Source organism: Crassostrea angulata, chromosome 6 (assembly GCF_025612915.1).
Source record: "Crassostrea angulata isolate pt1a10 chromosome 6, ASM2561291v2, whole genome shotgun sequence".
In the NCBI taxonomy this organism is placed as follows: Eukaryota; Metazoa; Mollusca; class Bivalvia; order Ostreida; family Ostreidae; genus Magallana; species Magallana angulata.
In genome coordinates, this window is record NC_069116.1 from 61290990 (window position 1) to 61312556 (window position 21567).

The 21567-nt window shown below is 35.3% G+C and overlaps 2 protein-coding genes across 8 annotated transcripts in view; one reads left to right on the top strand and one right to left on the bottom strand.

Annotated features, from left to right (window-relative positions):
- LOC128189926 (carboxypeptidase N subunit 2-like) overlaps window positions 1–3001 on the bottom strand; it is an 8978-nt gene extending 5977 nt beyond the window's left edge. Inside the window, exons 1-2 of one of the 2 annotated variants that reach the window (XM_052861750.1) lie at window positions 2861–2999; window positions 1–2009 (exon numbers count right to left, since the gene is read on the bottom strand). The exon at window positions 1–2009 is cut by the window's left edge and continues 1057 nt beyond it. In XM_052861750.1, the coding sequence (XP_052717710.1) occupies window positions 205–2001 (1797 nt within the window). In that variant the 5' untranslated portion in view covers window positions 2002–2009; window positions 2861–2999 and the 3' untranslated portion in view covers window positions 1–204. Of the gene's footprint in view, window positions 2010–2860 lie in introns of both variants that reach the window. The other variant, XR_008244293.1, reaches the window with a different exon arrangement.
- Window positions 1–21332, top strand: part of LOC128189924 (anoctamin-10-like) — a 30274-nt gene extending 8942 nt beyond the window's left edge. The window contains exons 1-14 of one of the 6 annotated variants that reach the window (XM_052861744.1): window positions 3053–3113; window positions 7100–7308; window positions 9675–9810; window positions 10037–10174; window positions 12100–12222; window positions 12788–13360; window positions 13660–13715; window positions 13879–13953; window positions 15302–15511; window positions 17151–17342; window positions 17620–17754; window positions 17984–18100; window positions 19233–19256; window positions 19951–21332. In XM_052861744.1, coding sequence (XP_052717704.1) covers window positions 3092–3113; window positions 7100–7308; window positions 9675–9810; window positions 10037–10174; window positions 12100–12222; window positions 12788–13360; window positions 13660–13715; window positions 13879–13953; window positions 15302–15511; window positions 17151–17342; window positions 17620–17754; window positions 17984–18100; window positions 19233–19256; window positions 19951–20016 — 2076 coding nt within the window. In that variant the 5' untranslated portion in view covers window positions 3053–3091 and the 3' untranslated portion in view covers window positions 20017–21332. The other 5 variants (XM_052861748.1, XM_052861743.1, XM_052861746.1 and 2 more) reach the window with 5 other exon arrangements.
- Window positions 21333–21567: the final 235 nt, after the last annotated feature.

A 21567-nucleotide genomic window follows, 5' to 3' on the forward strand; every position in this document is an offset into this window, starting at 1 on the left:
ATGTCAAGAATTTGACATTTTTGTTGAACTGTGTCTTTGCTAAGTACATTTGTTAAATTTGGGTTTGTCAATGATTTGTTTGACAAAATGAAGTCCACAGACTTCCCTGTTGTAACCACATCCCAATATGGGGCAATATTCAAATCAGTATCAAAAAAAATATATGACATCTTGATTATTTAAACGTGAAAATATCGCTAAACATTAAATTGCTGTCTCTCTTCCGATTGGATAGCTATAGGCAGAGCTAGCCAATGAGGGATTAGAACCACTGTATGTAGTCCTAAATGTATCCCTCCGCATTCTTTCTGGTTGGTTTGACATTCCACTAGGGTCAGTGGACACCATTGTCTCAAAAAAATGCCTTACAACAAAGCTTTTGTCTGACTCGATGGACACTTGATCTCCATCATTGAAAGGTTTGATATGATGATGCGATGATTTCTCAAAATCCTCATTATGACTCGTAACGTCAGAAGCAGGAGACCTACAGATATGAAATTGTCCTCCTGGTTTGTTTTGATTTTGTCTCCGCCGACAGAGTATAAAGATGATGATGACCACAAATAGGAGCAGGAATACCCCCCCTACAGCCAGTCCCACCACCATTCCTATATCAGTGGACGCCGAGAGCTGTGATGATTGACAGGTGTCAATGTCGGCCTCCGTCAGACCGAGGATAGGTCGCTGAGCCAGTGTGTCGGGGGACATACATGTGGGAGGCTGACACTCCGCGGGGTTCATCATTGCATTACACCGCCAGGGCTGCTCCAACCACAGCTTAAGTGGAGCTATGCGACAGTCGCAGTGCCAAGGGTTACCATTGATATAGAATTTGCTTATCATTGTCAAGTGATCCAGAAGACCCTGGGAGAGAAATGGCAAAGAATTTCGAGAAATATCTAACTTTATCAGATAAATATCCCTGAACTGTTCATCACTTAAACCGTTTAAAGCACATTCTGAGAGGTTCAGCTCTCGTAAAGCATACAAATTACGGAACACTTTTGGTGAGAGTGCTCCGATGGGGTTATGGGCAAGATTTAGGTTTTCCACTGATTTTGTGAGCTGGAATGCCTTTTCTCCAATGTTGATAATTACATTACTGGATAGATTCAAGTTATGTACTGTAAATCTGTTGAACAAGGTATTGGTTACTTGATCCAGCTGGTTATAAGCTAAATCTAGTGTGTCAAGATTCATGTCCGAGAACTGACCATCGGCGAGACGAGTCAGCTTGTTGTGGTCCAAGTAAAGACTACGCAGGTTCGGAAAGGACGAGCGAAGCTGAGAATTGGAGGGCATCTCAAATATAGAATTCTCTCCCAAGTCGAGGAGATTCAAGGAACGAAGACTTAGGACACTGGACATGGAGTTTAGGCCACACCCCCTCATGAACAGCATCTGTAGGGAGACAGAGAGACCCTGAAAGGGGTTTCCAATCAGACTCTGGAATTCATTTCTGTCCAGCTGAAGGTAGCGTAGCTGTGTGAGGGCCTGGAAAGCCTTGCTCGGAATGGCTGTCAAGGAATTGCTGTTGATGTACAGCGTCTGTAACTTGTCCACGCTGTAGAAGACCTCGTCGATGCTCTGAATATTGTTGTGGGACAGGTCTAGCTTTGTGAGGCGGTTCAGCCCTAGGAAGGCGTCTTTGGAGATCATTCTGAGGTGGTTGTTGGTCAGATTCAGGATCTGGAGGTTGTTCAGAAGATAGAACGTTTTGTCTTCTATCCCGTTAATGTATCCGTCGTAAATTTCCAGCTCAATCAGATTGTGGGAGGAGTTAAAGTGGATCGGAGTTAGATAGTTTGTAGACGTTTGCTTCACCTCCACCTTATAAGTCTTGGGAGGTAACCCACTCATGATGTCTCTCATTTCCGCCTGCTGGCACCTGACTTCCGTCTGACTGGTACCCGGGCACTGACAGAACTGAGGACAAGCTTGGCCAAGCGGTAAACACGCCAGAATAGCAACAAGTCGAAGCACTTGGCGAAATCCCATGGCTGAACCTGAAAATCAAATTATGTTAACAGTCTGTGTAATAAAGTCTCTTTGATATGAGTATTAGTATTATAGTTTGATGAGCTTTTTGCTAGGCTACGATATCACTTAAATTGGGTTGTCTCTGTTCCGAGTACAATATAAGTTATAATAAACATTTATAGGCCTGCAGACTGCTTATACATTTAGGTTTGTAAAATGCACAGATGGACTAAATCCAGCTCCATGCATTTATTTCATTGTACAGCAAAGTGAAATAATAAGGTCGCTTTTAGTCAGACTGTTACAAAGCCACTTTTTAGGGAACTCATCTTTTTAAAATTGTCCCGCACAAAATTATGCCTTGTTAATTATAAATTGCAAATAGGTTTATAAATTATAAACTGTCCCAAGTTAATTTTTTTTCACTAAAAAATTGATGCTTTCAAAAGTGGGAATGTCTCATAGCTGCCACACAGGAAAGAGGTGCAGAAAAAGAGACGACTTCTGTGTTTGACAAAATTCTTTTGGTAAAGTCCAGTGTCATAATGACAGTTGATGCTTCGATCATGTCGTATAAATGTAATGTCATGGAAAAAGATTTAGGTTCAAAGCTTCGTGACGTGTCCGTTTTGATATAAAAAAGAAGCCACTTTTATATGTACACCTAAAATATTTTGAAGAGCATGATCCGTACCTTTAAGAAATGAATTGCTTGATCATCTGTAAATTGCCATTTTGAAGCTTCGTTTTCCAGCTATTTTGTAAACTTCTCTTTACTATAAGGCTTTATAAATGTTTCCAGATACACACTGGTTATATTTGCAATACTGAGGTACGTGATTGGCGTTAGTTAAGAACAAAGAGACTGGTAATTTACCTTCTCGCACCTGCGGACGAGTTCACGCTACAACAGGTGAGTTATACAAAATCACAGAAATATGGGAACATCTTTCTTCTTGTATCCTCCCAGGGTCAACACTAGATAATTCTGACCGAATTCCATCCGATATTCCGGAATACCGCGTACATTTATTTTGTCACCCGTCTCTGTCTCGGGACGAATCCGCCATCTTTTGAATGTGTACGGTTCCGCTTGAGTGGCGCTGGAATGGAGCAGCGCGAGGTGAAAGGTAATGTTGACATGTAGGGTTCCTGAGAACGAATTTATTAGACAGGTGTGTTAAACATGGCAGCATCAGTCGATCAGCTGATGTCTCTGTAGATATACGTACACACAACACTCAAAGCGTGTACATATACAATTAATGCAAGTGTTGGACAAATTAAATCTATCAACCCTGCACGGACCGAGACAAAAATGCTGTGGGCGAAAATGTACCACGCCCATTTTTGAGCTAATGGAATATTGAACACAAATTGTTAATAAACGGTGCATGACTGTAGTAGATTGTGTGTTCCAAACATTAAAAGGTGTGAGTAGAGTGTATAGTGCGGTACTATAAACAGTAGGTATGTAAATATAAATGTGTGATAAATCCACCTTGACCATCTTAAACTTTTTTTCAGATTATAACTGGTACGTGGTGTTAAAACATTCTAACACTGCATAGACTCAAGTGGCTGCACAGTGGCTAAACTTGTATAAACATATATACATATCTATGCTAAAACAACAATTATAAATGGTATAAAACCAGTAAGTAATAATCATCCAGATATTTTATGGATCAAACTTGATAAAAGTTTTTTTAGATTACAAAGGGATATTTATCTTGGAGTTGTTTATATTTCTCCTAAATACTCTAACGGCAATGTAAACGACATTGAAGACATATATTCAATTCTGCTAAGTGATATTGTGAAATATAGTAAGTATGGTGATGTAATCATACAAGGTGACTTCAATGCGTACACCAATACCCAACCTGATTTTGTTATGTTTGATTTTGAACACACAAGTTCTGATGATGTTCTATATCAACCAGATAGAATTATGTCAAGAAATAATCTTGACCACAAACATATTAACAATAGTGGCAAATGCCTTTTGAACCTTTGTAAGGAATCTGGTTTACGAATTTTAAATGGTAGAACAACAGGTGACCTAACTGGTCAGCCAACTTGTATAACATATAACGGCTGTAGTCTTGTTGATTATTGTCTTGTATCTAAGGATATTCTGAATTCAGTAGGTTACTTTGAAGTTTTAGATTTTACATCCTTCTCAGACCATCGGCCTATATGTTGTGCAATATTTGACAGTTTTTGCTCAGAACCTTGCTCTGATAGATTAAATAATTTACAACCTATTCCCGGAAAATTTCTGTGGAACAATGATGCAATAGAATCATACACTAATAATATTCAAAGCAGTTTATTTCAAATTAAATTTTCTGAATTTATGAATAATGAATTTCTTGATTGTGAATCAATCTCAAAAGCCTTTAGCTCAATACTTGTTGAATGTGCAGGAATATCAACCAAATTTATTATGAAAACATCAAGAGGCAAACATAAAACAAGGAAAAAACCATGGTTCTCACAGTCATGCTCTGATCTTAGGAATACAGTTAAAAATTATGAGAAACTTGTAAACAAACACCCATTCAATGGTGAATACAGGAAAATGTTTTATACATATAAAGCAAAATACAGAAGACTATGTAAATTTGAGGAACAAAATTATAGAAACACAATTTGTAATGATATTTACAAAAATATTAACAATAATCCTAAATCATTTTGGGAATTATTGAACAAACTGGATAAATCTACCACAAGACAGGTTTCGTCTCATGAAGTTAATTCTGAAGAATTTTACCAATTTTTTACAAACCTCAATAAAGCTGACAACAATCTTAATGAGTTTCATAAAGATATATTAAAAAAATTTCATGCTATGAAAAATAAACTACACCATAGCAATTTCCTTGAACCAGAAATCACCATAAATGAAATTAAAACTGCCTTAAAATCTCTGAAAAATGGGAAAAGCTCATCTACAGATATGATAGCAAATGAGATGTTAAAACATGGAGGTTATTTAATGTTAAATTCTTTGGGAAAATTGTTTAATTTTATACTAAATTCTGGTACATTTCCTCAAAGCTGGAATGAGAGTTATTTAGTTTTGTTATATAAATCTGGAAATAGGCTTGACCCTAGCAATTACAGAGGTATATCAATTACCTCAAATCTTGGAAAACTTTTCAATAGAATAATACATACTAGGTTACTTGAATTTGTAAAGTCCATGTCACTTATAAGTGAAAATCAAATTGGCTTCAAAGAAAACTGTAGAACATCAGACCACTTGTTCTCTATAAAAACTATCATTGACCATTATAAAAGTAAAAAAGTATATGCTGCTTTCATTGACCTTAGAAAAGCATTTGACACTGTATGGAGAGAAGGTTTATTTTATAAGCTCCTTAACTCTAATATTTCTAAAAAATTATTTAATATTCTTTTTTCCATGTACAGCAACACAACCAGTAGGATAAAATTTTCTGATGGGTTAGGTAAAATATTTAACTCTGAATGTGGTGTCAAACAAGGGGATGTTCTTAGCCCTACACTTTTCAATATATTTATTGATGGTATTGTCAGTGACTTGAAACAAAATGTAAAATGTGAACCTGTACATGTAAATAATCTCAATGTAAACTGTCTGCTTTATGCTGATGATATTGTTATTTTATCAGAGAGCAAAAGTGGTTTACAAACTAGTTTAGATATTCTTTACAACTATTGTTCAAATTGGAAATTACAAGTCAATGTTGATAAATCTAAAATCATGGTTTTTAACTCAAATAGTAAACATCAAAGCATCAATTTCACTTTCAATGGAAATACTATGCAAGTTGTATCAAAATACTGTTATTTGGGTATTGTATTGAAAAGTAATGGGAAGTTTAATTTAGCAACATCTGTGCTTGTTGAAAAGGCCAGAAAAGCATATTTTAAAATGAAAAAAATAATTGGTATTGATAATCCATGTAAGCTCTTAGAAAAACTTTTTGATTCTATTGTACTTCCTGTACTTCTTTATTGTTGTGAAATATGGGGAGTGGATCTCTCATTGAAAGATATTTCAGTTATCGAAAAATTTCATGTAAAATTTCTTAAAGATATACTTGGATTACATTGCAAAGCATCTAATGCTGGTTGTTTGGCAGAATTAAACAGGTTACCACTTTGGTCTAAAATCTCATTCTCAAGCATTAAATATTGGAATCACTTGATAACATCTAATTCTTTGGCATTTAAATTATATCAGGGAACGATCAATTCCAATTCCTGGACTAAGAAAATTTATGGCATCCTAGACAATTTGGGATTCTCAAACATTAGTAATTATAAAAGCACAATCCAACACTTTTTACCAAACATAAAGCAAAGAATCATTGACCAATGTATCCAAGAGCAATCATCAAAAATTTTTAGTTCAGAAAAACTTTCATTTTTTCAAAAATTATATATGAGAAAAAGAAGTCCTTATGTTGATATACTCAGGAAAAGATCTGAGAGATCCTCTATTAGTAGAATAAGATTAAGTGCACATAAACTTGCAATAGAAAGTGGTAGATATAATGCCACAATTAGGAATGAAAGATATTGTAATGCTTGTAAAACTGGTGCAATTGAAGATGAAACTCATTTTCTTTTTCAATGTAAAGCCTATTCTCATCTAAGGAACAATTATTTTAGTAATTTTTATAAGATAAGTAAAATAAATATTGCCAATAACTTGGACAAAGAAAGATACATTTTACATGTATGTTTAAATAGTGAAATACATACTATTTTAAATATTACTGTTAAATTCATTAATGACTGCTTTGAACACAGATGTCAATTAGTCTAAGGAAATGTTAAACTGATCTATATAGATCAGTAAAAATATATATACTGTACATGCAACTATTGTAAACATACAATGATGTTCTTATATATTCATTGGGCCTTTGCCAATTATTGTAATTGTGTCTGTGCCAATAAAATATTTGTATTTGTATTTGTATAAGTATTAGCAAGTGTGCATGCACACATAGAAATGCTTGCTCAATCCAAATGTATTTTACTTACAATTCCTGTGTCTGAATTTTACAAATACATGTATTGCAGAACAGCTTTTTGACGGCGATTCTTTCAGTTTCAGTCATGGGAGAGGAGGAGACCAGGGGGTTACAGAGTGTTTTTCGCCAGAAGACCCCCTCCCGGTTCCGTCCCTATGTGGTGTTGGAGTTTGCCGTGGGAGCCAAACAGCCGGCCATAGAATGGATGATCTCCAAGCTACAGGCCTCAGAGTCCTCTGGAGGGGCCGACCTAGAGGTCAGCGCCGTGGTGATGACCTTCAAGAAGGTAGGTAACAGGTCAAAGACATTAGATAGGCTATCAGGTTAAGGACATCAAGAATTAAGATCCATCTTAACCCCTCTGCAAGAGTCAGACTAATGCATATAATAGTGTTTTTTAATAAAAATAGATTATGATACAGGGTTTTCTGGATCTTGAAACAATGTATTATTTATTATTTTCTTAGTGAAGGGTGCAAAGGAGAGTATCTGTTTTCAAAAGAGTGTGTCTCTAGTTTTCAAATATTTATGATTTCAGAAAAGAACTGAACAGTTTTATTTTATTTATCATTTAGGGAATTAGTTCACTACAATATGCTTGCTATGATAGTAGGGTAAATAAATTCAGGTGTCAAGATTTAGCACTTGTCATCAGTTTAACCTGTAAGTTAGACTTGTGTACGACTTACAGTCAAGCTAACTATTGTTTTCACAGTCCGAGTCGGTGAGTAACCTACGACAGCATGCAGACTTGTACAACTGTACCTTTAGCGAGACTTGTACGCCCATATACTCCATCACAGCCTACAATCATTCTGGGCTTTATTCACAATGACTACACCATCTCTTGTGTTACTTGTACAGCTTGTTACCTACAACAGGTGTTACTGCTGTGTCTAGCTCAGTAAACAGACAGTTCAGTTCAGGTGTACATTCTTTGATTCAGGTGTACATTCTTTGATTCAGGTGTACATTCTTTGATGATTCAGGTGTACATTCTTTGATTCAGGTGTATGTTCTTTGATGTATTTGTGTATTAAATGGTCTTTAATTTTACTATTGTGAAAGTCAGTCATATTTATAAATCTATATGATTGTACTGTTAAGCAAATTGTTAGGCATTTTATCAATATGGCATAACTGCAATGCAATTTAAGAAATTTAATTGGTAAAAATGTTTGTCATTGTTTAGAATGGTCATTAAAATAAATTCTCATGAATCCATATTACATCACAAGTGAAGGGCTATTTTTATTAACAATTTTTAAAGAGAATATATAGAGTTCCTTAAATACAGGTATATTGAATTGGAATGTACTACAAGAATACAATTGGATTAAATTCATAGTGACAAAGGAATAGATTTGAGATTAAACATAGGCAAATGGGAAGATAAATGGTTTAAATGATGAAAAAAAATGCATGTTAACTATCATAAATTCAAGTACAAGTACCTGTAAGTGTTTATGATAAACTGCCCCTCCCCACCTCCTCCACTCTAAATATTATAGGAGCAATCTGAGATGGTTTTGATGTGAAACAATAACAGCATGTGTTTTGACTGGTACAAAATAGTTACATACTGAAACAGTTTGTAACTTCAGTAGTTCACCTGTAACCAGCCTTTTGTTTGTAGAATTTCTGACCATGTGCAAGTTTCTAAAAATGTGACCTTTATACTTTGTTCAGCAGAATTATGGTCTTTAGCTTTGGTTCATATTTTTCATTTCTTGGCTTCAGAGATGGATTCGAGTTTCTTATACATGTATAGAACAAGTATTATAATATGTGAAGCAGAAAAAATGAACAATTAGCAAATCGGCTGGCATATGCATATATTGTGGAATCTAATCATTGTTCATGGGGGACCAATGTTCGTGGCTTTCATGGGTAATCCTTGCCCACAAATAACCATCCCCACGTACGTATATACAAGCATTTGTTTAATTTTTATTAACAAAATAGAACCTGCTACCAACGAAATTACGTCCCCACAAACCAGGACATGTTTGGCTCCCCACAAACATTGACCCCCACCAATAAATGAGATTTCACAGCATAAACTCTTTATACTGTTGGTGCTTTTCTCATTTTTGGCTTTACTGGTTAGTTTTTTTATATGGCTTACTGTAGTACTAATATGGTACTACTTTAACTTTTGTATTATTATGAGGCATTTCACTAATATGGCATGCCTATTAGATGATACATTTTACTAGTACATTTTATTACCCGTAGTTCAGTATGATGTATTGCATATTCAACCTGTTAACAGTGTAAGGTTTGGTGGTTTGTTGTTTAATTGATTGTCACTAGAAAGGAAGAATCTTAGTGTAACACAGGAAAAAGTACTGGTAATACAATTTGTCACCAGAGCATTTGTGTCAGCCTTATTTTGATTTTGTTTGTTTTAATATTTTTTATTAGTGAAATTAAAAGTAACTTTAGAAAATTTGCATTGATCCAGTAACTTTAAAGTGCAAGTTATTAGAGAGCTGTTTAATGGGTGTAGAGAAACACTTTTCTTTAGGGATGACTTCTGTGTTTAAGTTTTGCTACGAAAGCTTACACAAATTCTGTAAGACCCAGCTTCGACAATGTGCTCATGACCAACATTGATTTTTGAGACTTCAACACACTTGAATTTTCCAGCAAACTGTGCTGTATATTGGGGCGAAGAACAGCCGCTTATTGACTGCGGCGGACATGACAGGGCTCAGTAAAATATACAAAGACAACCACTATCGCGAGTTCTCCATTGAAGACATGGCCAACTTCAAGGGCATCGGTGAGCTATTGATAGTCATGTTGGCAAGTTATTTAAAGTAACAGCAGTATGTTATTTATAGTAACAGTTTCAGTAAAATATAGAATTCATGGCCTCAAATTTTTTTTTCATCAAATTGTATGCTGGAAAAAGATCAGAAATTTATACTTAAGTTTTTTAAATTATATTAACAGTAGATAAGACTTGCTAGATTTACTTTTACAAGAGAATTTTACATATTACATAGAGGATGTGGACAGTTTCCTGACGACGGCAGAGAAACAAAAGCTGATTCTTCATGAGATGGAGGCAGTGCGAGCCAGTGATGAGGAGGATCACATCCCGGGCTACGACAAAATCAAACTGTGGACAGGCAAGAGTATATGTGAGTATCTCGAGCTACGACATTATCACACTGTGTCAGGCAAGAGTATATGTGAGTATCTCGAGCTACGACAATATCAGACTGTGTCAGACAAGAGTATATGTGAGTATCTCGAGCTACGACAATATCAGACTGTGTCAGGCAAGAGTATATGTGAGTATCTCGAGCTATGACAATATCACACTGTGTCAGGCAAGAGTATATGTGAGTATCTCGAGCTACGACAATATCAGACTGTGTCAGACAAGAGTATTTGTGAGTATCTCGAGCTACGACAATATCAGACTGTGTCAGACAAGAACATATGTGAGTATCTCGAGCTACGACAATATCAGACTGTGTCAGGCAAGAGCATATGTGAGTATCTCGAGCTACGACAATATCAGACTGTGTCAGGCAAGAGTATATGTGAGTATCTCGAGCTACGATAATATCAGACTATGTCAGGCAAGAGCATATGTGAGTATCGCGAGCTACGACAATATCAGACTGTGTCAGGCAAGAGTATATGTGAGTATCTCGAGCTACGACAATATCACACTGTGTCAGACAAGAGTATATGTGAGTATCTCGAGCTACAACAATATCACACTGTGTCAGGCAAGAGCATATGTGAGTATCTCGAGCTCAACATTATCAGACTGTGTCAAGCAAGAGTATATGTGAGTATCACGAGCTAAGATAAAATCAGACTGTGTCAGGCAAGAGCATATGTGAGTATCTCGAGCTACAACAATATCAGACTGAGTCAGGCAAGAGCATATGTGAGTATCTCGAGCCTCGACAATATCAGACTGTGTCAGACGAGCATATGTGAGTATCTCGAGCTCAACATTATCAGACTGTGTCAAGCAAGAGTATATGTGAGTATCTCGAGCTACGACAATATCAGACTGTGTCAGGCAAGGGTATATGTGAGTATCTCGAGCTAAGATAAAATCAGACTGTGTCAGGCAAGAGCATATGTGAGTATCTCGAGCTACAACAATATCAGACTGTGTCAGGCAAGAGTATATGTGAGTATCTCGAGCAACGATAATATCAGACTATGTCAGGCAAGAGTATATGTGAGTATCTCGAGCTAAGATAAAATCAGACTGTGTCAGACAAGAGCATATGTGTGTATCATGAGCTACAACAATATCAGACTGAGTCAGGCAAGAGCATATGTGAGTATCTCGAGCTACAACAATATCAGACTGTGTCAGACAAGAGCATATGTGAGTATCTCGAGCTCAACATTATCAGACTGTGTCAAGCAAGAGTATATGTGAGTATCTCGAGCTACGACAATATCACACTGTGTCAGGCAAGAGTATTTGTGAGTATCTTGAGCTAAGATAAAATCAGACTGTGTCAGGCAAGAGCATATGTGAGTATCTCGAGCTACAACAATATCAGACTGAGTCAGGCAAGAGCATATGTGAGTATCTCAAGCTAGGACAATATCAGACTGTGTCAGACAAGAGCATATGTGAGTATATCGAGCTACGACAATATCACACTGTGTCAGGCAAGAGTTATGTGAGTATCTCGAGCTACGACAATATCAGACTGTGTCAGACAAGAGTATATGTGAGTATCTCGAGCTACGACAATATCAGACTGTGTCAGACAAGAGCATATGTGTGTATCATGAGCTACGACAATATCAGACTGTGTCAAGCAAGAGTTTACTGTGTCATGCAATAGCATATGCATATATCTCAGGCTATGACAAAATTACAGTAAACTGTGTCAGGCAAGAGCATATATGAGTATCTCAGGCTACAATAAAATCAAACTGGAGATAAGCTGTCAACTGGCATTTGTCCCAAAAGTATTATGTCATTTTTAAAAACAGTGTTTCATTTCTGATTTGTTTATACAGTATCTGTATGTACAATTGTCTTTATTTCATTTCGTTGTTATAAATTTGTTTACAGTGAAAAAGTATCTCAGTCGAGATATCATAACCAAGATGTATCCTCTCCATGAACCTGAGGATCTGAAAAAACTCGGGGCAGACTGGTATCAGATAAAACGAATCTTCAAAGAACAGCCTATAGGTGTGTACAAAACCATTACGTATAAAATCAGAGAACAGACTATAGGTGTGTACAAAACCATTACGTATAAATCAGAGAACAGTCTATAGGTGTGTACAAAACCATTACATATAAATCAAAGAACAGCCTATAGGTGTGTACAAAACCATTACATATAAAACCAGAGAACAGTCTATAGGTGTGTACAAAACCATTACGTATAAATCAGAGAACAGCCTATAGGTGTGTACAAAACCATTACATATAAATCAAAGAACAGCCTATAGGTGTGTACAAAACCATTACATATAAAACCAGAGAACAGTCTATAGGTGTGTACAAAACCATTACGTATAAATCAAAGAACAGCCTATAGGTGTGTACAAAACCATTACATATAAAATCAAAGAGTTCTACTTCTCTATAGGCAGTTTATAAGTATCTTATAAAATTATAACTGGTGAATGCTGTGTTTTAAAGATCTAAAAAAAAAAAATGAAATTTTTGATTTTTATTAAAACTTTTGTATTGAAAAAGTGCTGTATGATAATAAGCAGAATGTCTGTATAATTTTTTCTATCATTAGATGATATACGCCACTACTTCGGGGAGAAGATAGCCCTGTACTTTGCCTTTCTGGGTTACTACACAATTGCTCTGATCCCGCCCGCCTTCATTGGAATCATCTACTTCATCACCTCCTGGCAAAGCATGTACAGGGAGGCCATCTTTGCTGTGTTCAACTTGATCTGGGCCACTATTTTCTTAGAGGTCTGGAAGCGGTACTGCTCTGAGCTATCCTATCGCTGGGGTACTATAGATATGGTTTCCTCTACATACGACGAACCTAGAGCTAACTATTTTGGCACGCTTGGAGAAAACCCAGTCACTGGAAAACCAGAACCGGTTTTCCCCAAGTGGAAGCGTAGTTTTCGGTTTTACTGTGTGACGGTGCCAATTGTTTCTGTGGCCCTTGGCATTGCTTTCTACATCATGTTGGGGTACTTTGTGATGCAGGAATGGGCAGACAAGAAGTATGCATCAGAGAAATCATGGGTCAATTTCTCTGTCTTGTACTTACCTACTGTCATCTACGCTGTACTTATAGGCATTGTCAACTCTATTTATAGAAAGGTCGCCAAGAAGCTCAATGACTGGGGTAAGTATAAAACCAGTTCATACCTTTGATTAGCCAGATAACGGAAATTTTCTCACATGAATTTTATGTCATACATATACTAAATATTATAAATGCATTTAACATAAAATTCACTACATTGAAATTTGGATGACATTGATAAATTTAACATCATAATTTCTCAAGTATAAATGATATATGTGAGTGTTCTTTTCCTGCGAAATTCTCATGGAAGAATAACATGTGAGGTACAATTAACAAATTGCCTTCTTACTTATGTATGGACACAAGTTATCTGACAGAATATTTTACCTCAACAGAAAACCACAGACTTCAGTCAGCTTATGACAATCATTTGATTGTCAAACTTATTTTGGTGAGTCATCTGTGTTTCATTTTCATTTTAAATACATTCAATTAAATAGATAATCTATTGTGAAAATGCATATCTGTTATAATAAGTGCTAAGTGCGATGTTTCAAATCAATTAATTGTATATGTTGGACATGTTTCAACTATAAACTTTAATCTTTTTTCAGTTTGACTTTGTGAACTGCTTCATTTCATTGTTCTATGTGGCCTTCTACATCCAAGACATGGCCCTCCTACGAAGTGTGAGTAAAATTTGTCTGTATACTGTGGAATCATTAGAATTCGTGGTGGCTCAATTTTCGTGGTATTTGTGGGTAGCCCTCTGTATTTACATCCTCAACGAAAACAAATTTAGGAAGAGTTATATTCGTTACTGAAACTGAAAACGGACGCACCCACGAATTTACACCCCAACGAAAAAGCAAAAAACACACAATCCACGAAAATTGGCCCCCACGAATTTAAATGATTCCACAGTACATAAATCAGTTTATGTCTTAACTGAAAACTAGCCACAATATAAATTGAGTTTTGTTTTGCTAAATTGTCAAACATCATTGTCTTGCATGAAGTGTTTTGTATAAATTTGGAGAAATCAATAATTAAAAGACGTTGTACATCCATTCTCTAAACTGTCGTAAGACTAAAATCTCTCATCAATTTTATGTTAAATTTTGAGGGAATTTTATACATTATTTTTTGACCTACTAAGTGACGAATCCATCAACACATTACATGTTAGTTCACATAAATTTTATTTTTAGATTCTCATCCCTGTCCGCCCCTCTGAAAATGGCCCACCCCTATGCATTTTATTTTATTTTGAGAAAAATAATTGTGTTCGGTATACAAAAAATTCAAAACATTTTAAGGGTTGCCTAAACTTGGGGATTACTGTTTGATTCCAGTCATGATTGTTATCATAAGGATACAAATGTCTTTGTTCATGAACAGTAAAGTTGAAATAAAATGGAATCAAAAGATTTAAATTGGGTTTGTGTACTCATATTAGCATTAACAACAATTTAAAGAATAGAGCAGTTGTTATTTCAAGAACATGAATGGTGAAAAAGGTGTTTTTAAAAAATAATAAATAAAATCTGCCCACCCGCCCCGTATTTTTGCATATCAGGATGTGAATCTATTAGTAAATATTAATTTTATGTGGCCTCATTTCAGGGTTTTTCTATGATATTTGTCAGTTGGCAGCCTTTTTACATTCAATCCGCCATCAGGTTAATATGTCTCAATACCCATCAGCAGGGTTGTCTCTAAAAATTGAAGTAGGAGGAGGAAATCAAAAAGTAGAAGGGGGGTCTGGGGGTCTTGCTTATAGCTACATTGTGTTTGAAATGCAAAAATAGCCGGGTAATTGAGGCATTATACGTGGGGGAATTCCCCGCCTCCCGGGTCTTAGAGACAACCCTGCATCAGTTTGTCTCCAGATTGATAACTCCAAATTCTAACTGTTAAAGATAGCTCTAGATTTTGTGTTTCCTTGTTCATTGATTTTCAGCATTTGGCGGCCCCACTTATAACACAGCAGCTCATAGGTCCTAATTTTGTGTTTCTTTGTTAATCGACTTTCAGCATTTGGCGGCCCTTCTTATAACACAGCAGCTGATTGGTCAGGTGCAGGAGGCCATGGTGCCATTCCTGTTCCTGACGCGACGGAAGAAGCAGGTGGATGCTTCGATGAAAAAACAGGATGCACTCCAGAAAGTGGAGTACTTCAACGGAGAAGTGACAGAAGAAGTCCAGAAACAGGCCGGGATGGAGAGTGAGATGGAAGAGTACAATGTAGGTATATATGTACAGTGTATGTACAATGTAGGTGTATATGTACAGTGTAGGTGTATATGTACAGTGTATGTACAATGTAGGTGTATATGTACAGTGTAGGTGTATATGTACAGTGTATGTACAATGTAGGTGTATATGTACAGTGTAGGTGTATATGTACAGTGTATGTACAATGTAGGTGTATATGTACAGTGTAGGTGTATATGTACAGTGTATGTACAATGTAGGTGTATATGTACAGTGTATGTACAATGTAGGTGTATATGTACAGTGTATGTACAATGTAGGTGTATATGTACAGTGTAGGTGTATATGTACAGTGTGTGTATATATGTACAGTGCGTGTACAGTGTATGTATATATGTACAGTGTATGTATATATGTACAGTGTATGTATATATGTACAGTGTATGTATGTATGTACAGTGTATGTATGTATGTACAGTGTATGTATATATGTACAGTGTATGTATATATGTACAGTGTATGTATGTATGTACAGTTTATGTATATATGTACAGTGTATGTATATATGTACATATGTACTATGTAGGTGTATATGTACAGTGTATGTATATATGTACAGTGTATGTATATATGTACAGTGTATGTATATATGTGCAGTGTTTGTATATATGTACAGTGTATGTATATATGTACAGTGTATGTATGTATGTACAGTGTATGTATGTATGTACAGTGTATGTATGTATGTACAGTGTATGTATGTATGTATGTACAGTGTATGTATATATGTACAGTGTATGTATATATGTACAGTGTATGTACATATGTACTATGTAGGTGTATATGTACTATGTAGGTGTATATGTACAGTGTATGTACTATGCAGGTGTATATGTTCAGTCAATTTGTACTGTCTACACATACTATTTTATGTGTGTCTATGTCTAGAGTCTATGTCTATACCCATGTTCTGTTTTTGTGTATAGTGTATCTGTTCATATCTTACCTCCTGTTAATTTGTAAGGAAATCATTGGTTAACATGAGTCATGTGGAGACTATGTATATTCCATACACAGTCAGTACGAAATATTACCCCCTTTGAGCATTATGACTTCATTTTTAGAGTATTGTGACGTCAGGTTTTGTACCCAAATTGAAACTTGTAACTTGCTTATGAAAGGCTTGATTTTCATTGTTTAATTACCTTTATGTCATTTACACAAAGGCAGTCGGTAACTAAGATATAATTGTTACATAGTCATGTAGTGACCAGGTACGGGATGATACCTGGTTAGTAAATTTCATACCTGGCGAGGCGAATAATATGTACTGTACATATTCAAAATGTAGACATACAGTCTTTTTGTACAGTCTGTGTGTCAGTATATATAGTCTATGTGTACAGTGTTTATTTCTTTATGTACTTTTAAATCTAGATGTACAGTGTATATGTTCAGTCGAGGTACAATGGAGGTACTGTAAAGTGTATGTATACAGTGTGTACTGTCAGGAAAGTGAATTATTATGTACACTAGATGATCAAGAGATGAACATCAAGAGATGAACATCAAGAGATGAACATCAAAGCTTGATACACCTTTATGTTCTGTGTTACCTGTGCTAAGTTCATGTACCAGTAACTAAAACTCATGAGCATTATTTTGTCAGGGTACAATGGATGACTACTTGGAGATGTTTCTGCAGTTTGGCTATGTCTTCCTCTTCTCTTCCGCATTTCCTCTGGCTGCTCTCTGGGCTTTGATCAACAATGTGACAGAGATTCGGTCTGATGCCTTTAAGATGGTCAACATCTTCCAGAGACCTTTTGCTGAGTCAGCTTCTAATATTGGGGCCTGGCAGGTCTGTAAAGATCATTTACGTTCAAAAGTACTATAAACTGAAATGTACTATCAATCAAAAGTTCTATCAATTGAAGTGCTTGATCAAGAAAAAACATGATCACTAATCTACTGCACATCATTGATAACGTCACTGTTTTGGCAGGTTGCTTTTGAGTTCAGTGTCATGGCTGTCAAGACAACAAAGTGCCATCAATATTAATTTAAACTGTGAAGTTTGTTCACACTAGGTGTTTTCATACTCTTCATTATATTTGATGATGTCATTGATTCGGCAGGTCGCCTTTGAACTGATAAGCATCATGGCTGTAATGACAAACTGTGCACTGATCGGGATGAACCCTGAGGTCCGGAAACTTCTGCCCTCTGACATCACAGCTGTCAACATCGTCCTCATCTTTGTGGCGGTGGAGGTATGAACCACAGTAATGAGTAAATGCTTATATGTTTGAGAGTGAGGAGGGATAAAAAGTCAGAGTTCTTCTAGTTATTTAAAGATTGGGGTTGCTTCTTTTACATCAGTTTTCTTTCTCTGTTGATTCACTCTTGAAATGCATATTTGTGATTTTTAGATTTCAATTTGAGAAACAATCAACAAGTTCTTTATTTCAAACAGTCAAAGTTAGAAATGTTTCATTGCAGCATATAATCCTGGCTATCAAAGTAGCCGTGGCTTGCCTGATACCGGATCAGCCAAAGTGGGTGGAGATAGAGCTGGCCAAGATAGCCTACCAGTCCAAGCTGGCCCTACAGGAAAAGGTCTGTTACTAGGATCATTGAAATCAGCCATGTTTGCTTTCTCTACGAAATAATCTTTTGATTCTCAGGCTTAATATTTTCAAATATAATTTGGCAGGCAGGTACATTTAATGTTGCAAAGGGGAATAAAACTCAATTTTTAAATTTTAGTTTTAAAATGAAAAAATTTAGTATTTTTCTATTACAATATAGATGCAATCAAACTAATCGATGAAGGAGCATTTGACCTGATGCCTGAAAACCAATTATTATACATAATTTCTTTTGGCCTAAACTACATACAGTAAAACATGCTTTTAGAGAACATGCATAAAATAAAATGATGCTTAGGCCACATAAAATTAATATTTAGATTCTCATCCTGATTTGCAAAAAATATGGGGCGGGTGGGCAGATTTTATTTATTATTTTAAAACACCTTTTTCACTGTTCTTGTTCTAGAAATAACAACTGTTCTATTCTTTTAAATTGTTGATGCTTATATGATGATTACACAAACCCAATTTTAATCTTTTAATTCCATTTTATTTCAACTCAACTGTTAATGCATGAAGACATTTGTATCCTTATGATAACAATCATGACTGAAATCAAAACGGTAATCCACATGTTTAGGCAGCCATTAAACGTTTTAAAAAATTTGTATACCAAGCCCAAATTTTTTTTTGTTGAAAATAAAATGCATCGGGCGGGCCATTTTCAGAAGGATGGGCGGATATGAGAATCTACAAATTCATTTTATGTGGCCTTAAAGCGAAGTGATTTTCATTCTCCTTTACTCTAAAAATATATTGAACACTTAATGGATATAACGAATTACACTTAAAACAAAGCATAATGTTCCATCCTTGGTATTTCTTAATAAGTGTGTTTTACCGTTCATAAGTGTCGTCAAAAAAGGGCTGTTAAGAGGATTCTGAAACTTAAAAACCCTATGAATTAAATTTGTCAAATTTAATTTAAATGTTGAACATAGCAATGTTTAAAAAAAACAAGCAACAAAAATAAAGAATTTATATGTGGAGAAATATTCAAATTGCCGGAACATTTCTTGAATTGTTGTCTATATAATTAATGATATAACTAAGAAATAGAAAACAGTAAAAGAAATTTGTTACTATATGCTACACAGCACTATCAGGTCACTTCCCACAAGGTAAGCTTGTTACAGTCATATATATATATATATATATCTACTCCTATACAGCACTATCAGGTTAATTCATACCATATTACCTTGACAAGTACATCTCTACTCCTATACAGCACTATCAGGTTAATTTATACCATATTACCTTGACAAGTACATCTTTCCTTGTTAACCAGAGTCACATCCCAATTATAAACGGTCATATACAAGTTTTAGTATATAAAACTCCACTCCTCGTACATGTTGTCAGGGACACTTAAACATTCACAGACCAATCAGATCACAAGCCTGAAAGTTATGTCGTCCCCAGGCTTCTGTACTGTCTCACAACTTTCTTAATGAATAAATACCGGTACATGTACTGTCAGTGATATATTTGCATCATTGGATGAATTAGAATTGACATGCAACTTGTGAAGTATATGCATGTAAGATGAATTAGAACTGATATGCAACTAATATTATTTGAGTACAAACAGAATCATTAGATTTCTTGATGGTGTAATTTTCATGGATTTTGTGGATTTTTCTCAATCTGGAATTTAAATCCCTTACAAATTATGAAACACTGTCTTCATTTATGTAAGCATTTTAGAATCAAAATCTCATTATACAATTGGCTGCTTGAAAGTTCATGCATTTCCATGATTTTGAAAATTTAGCAGATATTGTACAAGTAACGTTTGATTTGTTATTGTAGCATGTTCACAGAAGCGAGTCAGACAAGGAGAAGATAGACGCTCTACTGAAGGAGAAATCTCAGTGAATTCACAGAGAGAGAGAGAGAGAGAGAGAGAGAGAGAGAGAGAGAGAGAGAGAGAGAGATTCACTGGGAACCCAGAAAAGTATATATCCCTTTTCAATTTAAAAACAACCATTTTAATTTCTTGATCTCTTTATCTAGACCTAATGTAGACATTATTTTGGATTATGTCTCACAGTGAATTCTCTCAAAGATTATGTTAATATTTTTAAAAAATGTTTATTCAGCTTGACTTGTATGATGGGTATTTCCTGATTTTATGAATTATTCTTGATAATTTAATGCATATCAAAGAACAAAGTACAAGTCATGTATTTCTTTTGAGCTGGTCTCTGGCTGTATATTTCTAAATCTAAATTTATTGTCTAAGGACAGGAAGTGCTCAATCACATTGCTTTGTTGAATTACAATGTGACATTTCTAATACACAGCTTCCTTTTTATACAGAATGTCTTGTCACATAATATATATACTTCTGTATGTTGTTTATAGTATATGATGTAATGGTTGGTGAAGCATATACATACCTGTTTATTTATATCTACTGTATACAAGGCTATTTTTGCCTCTTGGTTATTTTTTTGGCCCATCTACATTTACAAACCTTATCTGGAGTTCACTCGGACACATTAAGAAATATAAACTCCTTCTAATTAAACAGTGATTTGAAATTTGTTTTAAATTTGCCCTGTCTTAAATGCACCCACTGATAGTGAGAGGGAAATGATAAAAAAATAAAATAGAGTTTTCAGACATTTCAGACCCAGTATACAGAATGATCTAGTGGTCCAGGATGAGAGAAGTGCAATTTATGTGTTGATACGATGTCATGTTTACGCATCAGTGATATGTCTTGTATGTCCAGTCCTTTCATGTTGTGTCCATTGTACCAGTTTGATTCTGTAATCAATGTGCAAAGTTTGTGAAGAATTTACAATCTTATCAAGTAGAAAATGTTTTTGATTGTTTTAGGAAATCTTCATGGAACAAAATATTATATAAAAAATTCCTGGATAAATCGAGGTAAAGGTTAATTTGAAAATATTCAATTTGTAAATTGTATCATATGTTATATATGTAAAGCTTTAGAGATAGTAGTTTTATATTTGTTTCAATAGATACTAGTCTACTAACTAGATAAGTGTGTCTAGAGGGTTTAGGACCCCAAAATCCAATCTTGCAATATTGTGAATAATCTTTGGGATGTTTGGGCATGTATTTAATGTAAGTAGCATGTGTTTTGAATTATCTTTACCCAAATTTTTATAGAATATATTATCTGTTTATTTATAAAAAAACAATTAAACTTGAAAGCTCAATTGTTGTGTTTTTGTATGATTTTTAAAAATTTAATATACTGGTACAAATTACTTACAACACACATAGGCCTCATCTTCACACAGCCTTTGACCTTATTGATTTCTGGTCATCTTTCACACTTTTTCACAAGTCCTTTGGCTTTAAACTTGCCCACAAGGCCATTGACCTCACACTTGTTCACAAGTCCATTGGCTTAACACTTGTTCACATGTCCACTGGCCTCACACTTGATCA